Genomic DNA, 10,485 nt, shown 5'->3' on the forward strand with positions numbered 1-10,485 from the left:
GAGAGAGAGAGAGAGAGAGAGAGAGAGAGAGAGAGAGAGAAATTGCGTGGATATAAGGGTGCTGGTTAACTTTTAATAATTCCCGAATAACATTTTTTTGTTGATTCTCCATACACACGCTGTTTTACTAGATATTGTCATGATAAACAAAGTAATATACCAACTGAAATACATGGCCGTACACTTCTGTTACATCCCTATAAAGTAAGGAGTAAATATGTACATTTTTTATATTATACAACGTTTTAATTTTTTCAGCGTCAAAGACGAATGTATATTATTAAAGTGAAGTAGCAAGTTTAATAATAGTAATATTGCACTCCCACATTTTAGTAGCTATAGTTCAATTAAAGGAAAGCAAGACTCAGCAAAGCTAAACGATATGAATGAGCATAAACTGTTGAATACTTTTTATAGGTAATTTGCAGGAGTTCTTCGATTATAATAAATGTACCTAGTGGAGTAAGCTAAATTTCTGTTCTCTTACAGGGCTTATGTTAGACCATGTTATGTAATACTTTTAAGATCTTACTGTACAACATGCTATGCAATAAATAAATAAAGTAACTTCGCAAAGGTTCTCAAATTCGCTTATCTTTATAATTTTGTAGGACTGTCTATCTGAATAATATTTAAGCTACTATGCCATTGAGCGCGAAGTGTAACGAACATACGTCATTGATTGCAATTCGTCCAGGGTAGTACTGCCACCTTACCTATTTCTCCCGCCAACCAGTAATATCAGCATTACTATGTTCCGGTTTTGAAGGGTAAGGATGCTGGTGAAATTACAGGCACATGGGACTTGTCAACTTAGTCTCAGGGTGACGGGCGCAGTGGTAGTGCCCCTCAGAACTTCGCGATTTAAAGCTCTGAGTGGCACTGCAACTGTTATGGACGGGCGTGTAGCTTACCATAAGGCGCACGACTTATACGTCTCGTCACTAGATATTATAAAAAACTTTTCAGTTTTTTTGTGTTCCTATGACAAGCAGTGAATAAAGAACCCACATAACACGTGATAAAGTTAGATACATATATCGCAACATAATATTATAAACAAGTTTATCTATATATCTTTAAGTTGTATACGGATATTTTTAATGGATAGCAGTATGTTTTTGCTAAAATAATTTTTCGCCGTCGGCAGCAGTGGAAAAGTTCTCCTGGCACATTTACAGTCTGATTTAAAAAAACAAGTTCTGTTGCCCTGTACTTTTTCGCACCTAACATTAATTTAAACTTTTAGGTGTGTCGATGATGGTGTTTTAATATGTTATGTGAGCAATTTTAATGTGTATTTTTAGCTTGATATGGGAAACTTTACTCATGAGTTTTTAAACAAATATCGGTGTACATTGTTTACCTTGTGGCTTTTTCCCAAGTAACATGTCGTATTTAGTACTTACCTAGCATTCACATAAGTGTACTTTACCTAATGTAAGGCTTTATTATTGAACAATAAAAAAAATATTATTATTATTATTACCTGAATTCCCGTTTTTGTAAAAGGTTAGTAACGTATTTCAATATTATATACGTGATATATACGAAGATTAATGGAAAAAATATACATTTATAACGGTGATGTTTCTTTCTAAATATTTAAATTAAATAGAAGGACAAAAAAAATTATAACGGATGGAAAGGGATTTCACAAATCAAGAACTCTATAATTTATTGATTTGTGAAATAGTCATTAAGATAAATAAGTCAAAATAGGACTCAGGATCATTCATTTAAATCGAGTTCATTTAAAAAACGAGGACGTAGAAGGAAAGTCTCTAATGGAAATTAATTTTAACCATTTTAAGAGTTTTTTTTAATGTAGCGGAATCAAGAAAACGAGTTTTTCATGCAAATAGCGGGGATGGTTTTGCATCCTCTCTTTAGTGAATTACAAAAAATATAATTAACTGCTGCCTTGCTGCTGTAGCCGGAATATGAGTTATTTATCTAGTCCGAACGTAAATTTCTACAAACTGGATTTAAGTTCGGATTTTGGGATTTGTGCTACACGAGTTTAAGCTCCAAGTACTGAGAAATGAGTATTATAAAAACCATGATGTAAAGGACAAAAAGAAAAATCAATTTCTGATCGAACGAAACTCCCCCAAAGCTCAAGAATTTTGTACAAAATGACACCCAAAGTGTATCGTAAAGGAATTGCTGCTTGACTTGATTTCAACCTTTCGTGTAAAGTCAGACATTGTGGCAATTATCATACATAGGTTAACAAAAGTCTTCAACTAAATTGCCTTTCGGTTGTACAGATTTGTATTATAGTTCTATAATAAATTCTAGGTTGTACGCTGGGGTATACACACGATTGTCATTATATTTTTATGATGATGACAAAAATCTAGTTATTATTATGTTTACTGATACGTAGCTTACTAGTACTAGTGACATGCTTGTATATATTACGAGTGAATTTCTATTGCGATTGATATTAATGGATGCAAAATACCTTACACCTAATTAATTAGTACTTGTGTAAATTTTAGATTACTTGACTCTACCTATTTCGAAAGAACAATGGCAAAATTATAGTTAAAAGAATTCGTTGGCGTCTTCAAATGTCTTAATTACAAGTTTGAATAAAATAAATTCATTAGGTGTTTCAAATTATAACAGCGGCCTATTTAAGTCTGGAAATAAATTCATATTTCAAACAAACTCTAATGGCTAATTAGTATGTAACCGGATATCTACAATTATCAGTTTTTTAGTTTCTTAACGTTAAGCGACATCTAGCTTACAAAAAAGGAATTTCAGTACATACGATGGATATGGTCCACATTTAGATCACTTAATATCAAATGTACTGATTCGACCGTTTTGTAGTAATCTAATAAAATATTAACTACTTCATTACAAAAAATAAAGTCGATAATTTCTTCACACACTCACGGCACCATTCAGCTTCTATTAACTCTGTTTAAGGCTTCTGTAGTTTATTTTGATATAATAATACACCGAATATATTTTATACTATTATGTAACACATAACCTCCAAAACTCCTAACTGGAATATCTTTAATTCCTGACTTCTCAGAATAAGAAACCCAAAACAAAATTTGTTCAGGTGTTTCAACTCTATATTTTGACATATTTTTTCATAAACAGACGCATACTAATTATGTCAACAAAAAATTATATGGGGGTTCTTGGGGGGCGTGGTCCTTTTTATTATTTAAATATACGAGTATATTACCGTGATAATTACCACTTGGGTTCCACCTGTATATTTAAATAGCTCAGTATTCTTTTCAATCGACATAAAACATTTAATAAATATATGTTTACATTTAAATAATAATGATAAATGACTAAAAAGGTTTTTGCTTACTAAAACCTTAATAACCTGTTTATTGGGCAACTTGTGGAGATTTGTAATTAGCACTGTCACCTGTTACATAACTTATATTTATTGATAAAAATTTACTGTAAGTCTTCCAAATAATATTATAAATAAATAAATAATATTGCTACATAAAGTAAAAGTGTAACGATATACACAGCGTGTTTTTTAGTTTTTTTACTGGATGAGTGAGAAGAAATCCGAAACAGTTGCAGGTACAGAGAAACTATGGTAAAGTAAAATTTTTGGTTCATTGTCAATTTTCCGTAAAAATTATTTAATGTAACAGTAACTTATTTTTAAGCAAATCGGCTCAGTTTCACGTTATTATAATTTTATTGTAAACAAAGAAAAATGTGGACAGCAAACGGTAAAAATTCAAACTTTTTATGCGATTGATACAATCTAAATATTTATTGCTTCGTTTAATAGAATATAAAATCTCCATTTTGCTCTATGCAGAATCGGACACGTTTCAATACACCTCTAGTACTTAGCTTTTGACAAAGACATCTGGTAAGTGTTGTTTAAAAAATAAAGTAACTAAGACACCACTCAACTCACTTCGACTGGAATTTACCCTACAATACTTAATATTCAATACAAAAATCAATATGAAATGAAAAACCATTCAAAAGTCGTTGAAAACCAAATACAAAGATCCGACTACAAGTCCGCTGATTCGTTCCGTGGCTTAGTTGGTTAAAAGGTAAAAACGTACCTAAGACAGTTTCCTTATATCTGGTAAAGTTTAACATTTCGCCATTGGCCAGTTAAAAAATACACTGCTTAGCTACTCAGTTTTTAGCTCCGGTAAGGTATAAAATTATTATTGGACCGTTGAAGTTGTCTTTTTATTCGGATGCCAGAACTCTTTCTGGTACTCTCGATAGCAATGAATAGGGTCACATTATTTTAATGAACTCTTTTCTTTTTTTTAAATGAATTTGAAATGAATAATGTGGTCGTATTATTTCCTACCGATTTTAGTTTTTTTTTAAATAATCTCCAACATAATATCGAATGAATCAGAAATAGACCGGGACCTTAGTGTAAGTTTTCAAATATGTAAATTTAACTATCGCGTTTGCGGTAAGATTTTAATTTAAACCTTATAAACATATGTTATTAAGATCTAATTAAAAATCTTAACGCAAACGCGGTAGTCAAGTTTGAATGATTTCAAATTTACACTCACACATAGACCTCTGAAATAACTGCATGCCAAAAGACACTATCATTGTGTGAAAATACATGTTATCATATGTATATGTCAAATTTCTAAATCAGGTTTCTTATAATAAATTGGGAATATGCGCCATACATTCCCACATAGATTGAGACGGTTGTCGTTGAGAAAGTTCGCAAGGATTTCCATAAACATGGAATACACAAATTTTAGCAATCGAGTAGATATTCCGAGTGATTTAATTTGCCAAATTTATAAAAAGTACCTACTACCATTGTACATATTTATATATATTATATGAAATTATCAATGCTCCTATGTCGTGATAATTCTCTTATATTGTACCTACAACAGTACCAAGCAATTGTACCTATTGCCAGATCAGAATTATTATTCTTTCGATCGTAATATCTATTTCCTTTTGTGCTTCATATTTCTCTGTAGCTGAGTTATGGACCCATTTGACGTCAGTCTCTTATAATTTGTATTTTCTTTTCCTATTATTTTATGGCGTATATTTATATAATATTGATTTTTTTAAATAGTTTATTTAGTCAAGACTTAATAATAAAGACTTACCATCAGCAGAGGTGCAAAGCGTGAGCTGCGGTTGATACTTGTCGGTGAGCCTTTGAATGAGGTCGATCTGCTCGAAAGTCAGTTGTACTGCGTCACGGTGTTGCGCGTCGCACGGTACATACGCCGCCCAGAACTGTTGACATAATTAGAAAACGTCACGTTTATACGCCTATGCATCAAAATTAAAAAAAAAAAACTAAATATTCACATTCTGTAATATACTCACAATCCCAGTAGACACAATGTCTATACAGAACAACGTAAACTTCAATAGGGATCGTTGCCTTGGACTTTTTACTTTAAAATGCAGTCATGTTAAAAGAAACCGAGATCTTTCTAATGAATAAGGTCTTATAACGATCAGACGTGAAATGGCGTGGGAGGCAAGGTAGTATCTCTGAACTCTTTGCACGTTACAGCCCCAAACTCATCTGGACCAGCGAAATGTGTACCTATAAGAAAGGACCGTTGTATTCCGTAATCCAAATTCTGGTAAAATTACAGGCACATGGGACTTGTCATCTCATGTCTCAGGGTGACGGGTGCAGTGGTAGTGTCTCTCAGATCTTTGCAATGTAAAGCTCTGAGTGGCACTGCAACTGTTATGGACAGGCGTGTAGCTTACCATCAGGCGCACGACTTGTTCGTCCCATCATTTGATGTTATCAAAAAATTCAGCTTTTGAGTGTCATACTGCGCGGTTAGGTACCATTAGGAAATGACTAAATGTGTTTTTGCAACATATTACATTCTGTTACTTTACGGAACCTAAACGTACTTTGATGTCTCTCTCTGTTTAATCTGTTGCCACTCTAACGGTGAGTGCGTCCCTTACATTGTGGTTCGTTCTCTCCGGTCTTTGACATCCGCTCTGATTAAATAACACGCACGGCTAGCTGGCTGCGTAACCCGCAGACAACCCCGCGGCCCGCATCCCCGAAATACGCTTTGCCGCCCTGGACGAGGGGGCCATAATCACCCCCATAGTAACTACCTACCCACAGATTTAAATTATCATCTAAGTAATAACTTTGGAAATATTGAATGAATATATAGGCACCTAACAATGTTAAACAATTAGGAGATACAAATGCTGTGAGAATTAACATAAATTATGAAATAATGTTATGATATAGTTATATTAAGCGACTGAATAATAGCCACTACAAATCAGCATGTTTATTATTCTGATTCATTCATTCAGAGTATTCATACTGGATTTAAAATGTATTTTAACTGCGAAATCAAACTCAACATGCAAATGAGATATACACAGTTGAGGCCAATGTTGCCCGAATACTAAATACATCCCCTGTCTGTGCTCGTAGAACACGAGTACGAAGCACATACATACATAAAGAGCATGTCCAAAGAAAATTGAAATTTTATAATGGGAATCTCAGCGATGAAATACGTGAGGAAACTCGACTGTTAAGGGAATGGAGGTATTTATGAGTGGATTTGAAAGCTATTGGAACCATTTTCATAAATTTGTGAGGTTTGGTTAGAAAAATAATCGATTCTTACCTATGAATCGACATTTGCACGGTTTAAGTTTGTAAAAGATCCGAAAGCGACGATTCATGATGGAAGGAAGGAAGATAAAATAAGTTTTGTCGAAATTTTATAACGACATTTATGTCCCTAGAACAGTTACACGACTTTTGGATAAATAATTTTGTTATATCCGCGACAGAAATAAAAAATTACAACAAAGGTTAAATGTAGGCCGACTTATTCTAAGTACCTACAGCAAACACAAACAAATTAAACTATAAACCATAAACGTGAGGAAACTACGTAGTTACTCTGCGAAGATAATCGAATGTGACAGCAGTCGAATGACTTGATGTATAACAAAGCTTCAAAAAGAGAGAAAAAGACGTATGTATATATAGATATACAGACGCCTAGTCTATAACCATGTATTGAATTGTTATTTAGGAGTAAAAATAAACGAATTATTATTAGTTCTATAAAGTGCCATGAGCAACCAAATCAAACAATTTTTGTTATACAATTCTTACAATATTATATTAATAAAATAGTAACTTCCCACACAAATTGAACAAAAAACGAACGTTAGCACTAGAAACTACATTTTTTTGAAGTTATTTGGCTAAAAGTATTTCGAAAGCGCGATCATTTACGGTTATTGCGTTCAAACTAGCTTTGATGAAATATAATACTGGATCTATAATCAAAATAGACAGTATTTTGATTTTGATGATTTTGACGAAAACTATCTTACCTGAGCTGCAACTCTTCCTTGCTTCAATCGCGGCAAATCCGTGTGGCTCCATGAACTGGTGGCCCACGGCGATATTGTCCGCAAATCTTCGTCGAACCTAAAATGGAATCGTTGATATCACACAGCAGATCTACCGAGAACTTGGAAATGTTATCTGCGTTTCAAATATACGTAATTTAATATTTTCGAGACAAGTTCCGAGATATGATAGTTAGCTAGCGTTCTAGACATTATAAACTTGGATAACTCTGTTTTTTTCTGCTTAGGTATATTTTTCCATATGTCTGCCTAACTTTATTTAGTTTTAGAAAGTATTTTTTTAACATTTTTACATATAAAAATAAGATATTTCGTAAGACTACAACGAACTTTAAAATATAGGATAAGGAATCGAGTTAGTTCTAAACTAAGAGATACTCAATGCATGCCTGTCGTTTGATAATTCGGTCACTTAATCTCAAATTACTCTCAAGGCAGTCTTATTTGTTTAATAGATACTTACTTAAAATCCTTAATTCTGTTATGTAAAAATTTTCTTATGTTCCAAGGTAGATCGTTGTGTCCGTCGACTAGGGGTGTTTCATGCAGAAGCCTTTCGGCTAGTCGGAGACGCTCGTGCAGGGGCGCGCCGGGTGGGGCACGCAATGCCAACGGCCCGGCTACGCATGCTGTGCCCGCTACGAGCACGAGTACCGCCACGCAACACCATCGGCGGTGCCAGACTGAGAACCCTGGGTATGGACGAGAGCTGGTAATCCGTATTTACAGCATCAACCCATGTTGTACGTTTTATGAGTCTCCCCCTAAGAAGAGGTATAAGGCATAATCCTCTACGAAGGCGGGCGTATATCCGTTACTTAGCAACTGATATTGTTTTAACTTTCCATTATTTGTTATAATTCTTAATACAAAGATCGAACACTCAGAAAAAATTCCTTCGATCCGGCCGGATTCGAACCGACGTCTTCTAGCATACCGTGCCAGACGCTATGCGTATAGCGTCGATCTTTGTATTAGTAATTATAGCGAACTAGTGGAGTAATTTCACATAAAAAATAATTCAATATCAATTCAGTAAACTTTTAATTCTATTATTTGTTAACCAACTTCAAAAAAGTAGGAGGTTCTAATACATGTGTATATACATATATATAATTTCTTATACTTTTTATAATAAAAAAGAAATCAATTTGGATTTGGTGATATAGGTACCGGTGGAATAACATAGAAACTAAATACCCCTGTATGTATTCGATACTCGATACGTTGATAACAAAGTCTGGTAGTTAAGTGTATCAGGTTTAAAATAGTGCGATTATACTTTATTATAAATCATTCTTGTTTTAATGGAAATGGTAGAACTATATTATTCGGTCAGCGCTCGAAACAAATTAGTGTGCGAAACACGTGCTTTAATTACAGAGTTTGAAGGTGCTGTAAGTTTTATAATTTTGTCTGATGTTGTGACTGACTATTGAAAAATAAAACAGTCATTTGTTTTTACAAAGAAATAGATATGTATTTACATAATAAAAATAGGCAATTTTAATGTACATACTATGAGTGTGAAGGGTGCATTGAGAGAGTGTGGGTGGTATTTTTACATACACATCATACAAGCAAGAATATGAATTTGGTATACTGTAACTAGTAGGTAATGTGTAGGTAATCTGTGACTTAATAGGTTCGTTTATGTATCACTAAGATAAGTTAACAATTTACATAACCTTAAGTAAGTTATAAGAACAAATAAAATAGAAGTATATAAATCCATTTATTGGTTTTCTACAGCTGCGAGGAACATTAAAAATCGACGATGTAAGAAAGAACGCAGTGTACTAGTTAAAATTGGTGTTGCCGACACCTAGTACCCATAAAATACAAAGAGAGTTACAAAGTGCTACATAGCCATTGTGAAGGTCGTAAAGACAGTAATGGATCACTATTTTTCATACAATTGGAACGTTTCTCCCAGAAGTGAAAGTTACTTGGTTTATATGTTTGTTTGTGATACGTTCACGGGCCAGTGCCTTTGAATAGGTCTACGAACAGTCGCGTAGTAGTTCTGGATAGATGAACAGTGATTACGGAGTTCGGACTCCGGACAAAGTTCACGTATAATTTGCAAACGATCTGGGAAATACGTTTAAGAAAAGGATGTTGATGTTAGTGGTCATTTGACATCGTCGATCGTATTTAAAACAGCCGTGTTTTTTCAAGTAATATGACCCGCATGGTATCTAATAGGTTGCATTCGCATTAGCGGAATAACCTCAAAATCAATTTAGGTCAGCGATCGGTCGTTACGAGGCTTCCGATAATCTTGCTGTCAAACGCAAACTCGATCACCGTACCTAGTGGATACGTCGGCTTATGGGACTTATGGGCTCTGCACTTGGCCGTTTCTCGTTATATTCCAATATGCACCACGAGATGAAGTAAATCCTCACTAATCATAAATTAATTTAGTTTTACTTCCAGGGAAAACACGCAAAACCGTGCAAAAACAAAACAACAAACAGGTCGCGGTTGGTTGTGCAAATATTTACACATTTATTTCTATAGTACTTATTAAGCAGTTCGCTGCTTTCGACTATTTGTGCCGTTAGAATAAATCAATAGAATTTAAATCAAACCTTTGATGTGGTTATTTAGTCCAATATTTATAAAATAAATACATTTTATGTTAATATTTTTTATAGTTAGTACTTTCCACAGACCACATAAGTATTTTCTGAGTGTATGTTCACCCAGGGTACTTGCAATGGATAATATTGTTCATTGAGGAGAGAGAAGTAACAGAAGAAATTTAATCAAAAATAAATACTCGTACCTATATATTAATGGTTGGTTTTCAAATGTAATAGTATACGTTTGAAAAGTTACAACGATATTTTAAATAATGCAAGTACAATGTGTGTGAAGCAGGCATAATTAGTTATGTCGATTACTGGCAATACATGGAAAAATTATGAAAAATAGTGTTACTATTATGAAACCTTCAAAAATATCGTAAAAATACACACACACACACACACACACACACACACGCGCGCACACACACACACACACACACACACACACACACACACACACACACAC

The 10,485-nt window shown here is 33.8% G+C and overlaps 1 protein-coding gene across 2 annotated transcripts in view; it reads right to left on the minus strand.

The window, feature by feature from the left end:
* LOC113233654 overlaps nt 1–10,485 on the minus strand; it is a 35,719-nt gene that overhangs the window by 7,551 nt on the left and 17,683 nt on the right. For both annotated transcript variants that reach the window (XM_026468828.1, XM_026468837.1), the window contains exons 4-6: nt 7,886–8,114; nt 7,384–7,480; nt 5,133–5,265 (exon numbers count right to left, since the gene is read on the minus strand). In XM_026468828.1, the coding sequence (XP_026324613.1) occupies nt 5,133–5,265; nt 7,384–7,480; nt 7,886–8,114 (459 nt within the window). The remainder of the gene's footprint in view (nt 1–5,132; nt 5,266–7,383; nt 7,481–7,885; nt 8,115–10,485) is intronic.

Source organism: Hyposmocoma kahamanoa, unplaced genomic scaffold (genome assembly GCF_003589595.1).
Source record: "Hyposmocoma kahamanoa isolate Upper Pololo Valley unplaced genomic scaffold, ASM358959v1 102, whole genome shotgun sequence".
NCBI classification, from domain to species: domain Eukaryota; kingdom Metazoa; phylum Arthropoda; class Insecta; order Lepidoptera; family Cosmopterigidae; genus Hyposmocoma; species Hyposmocoma kahamanoa.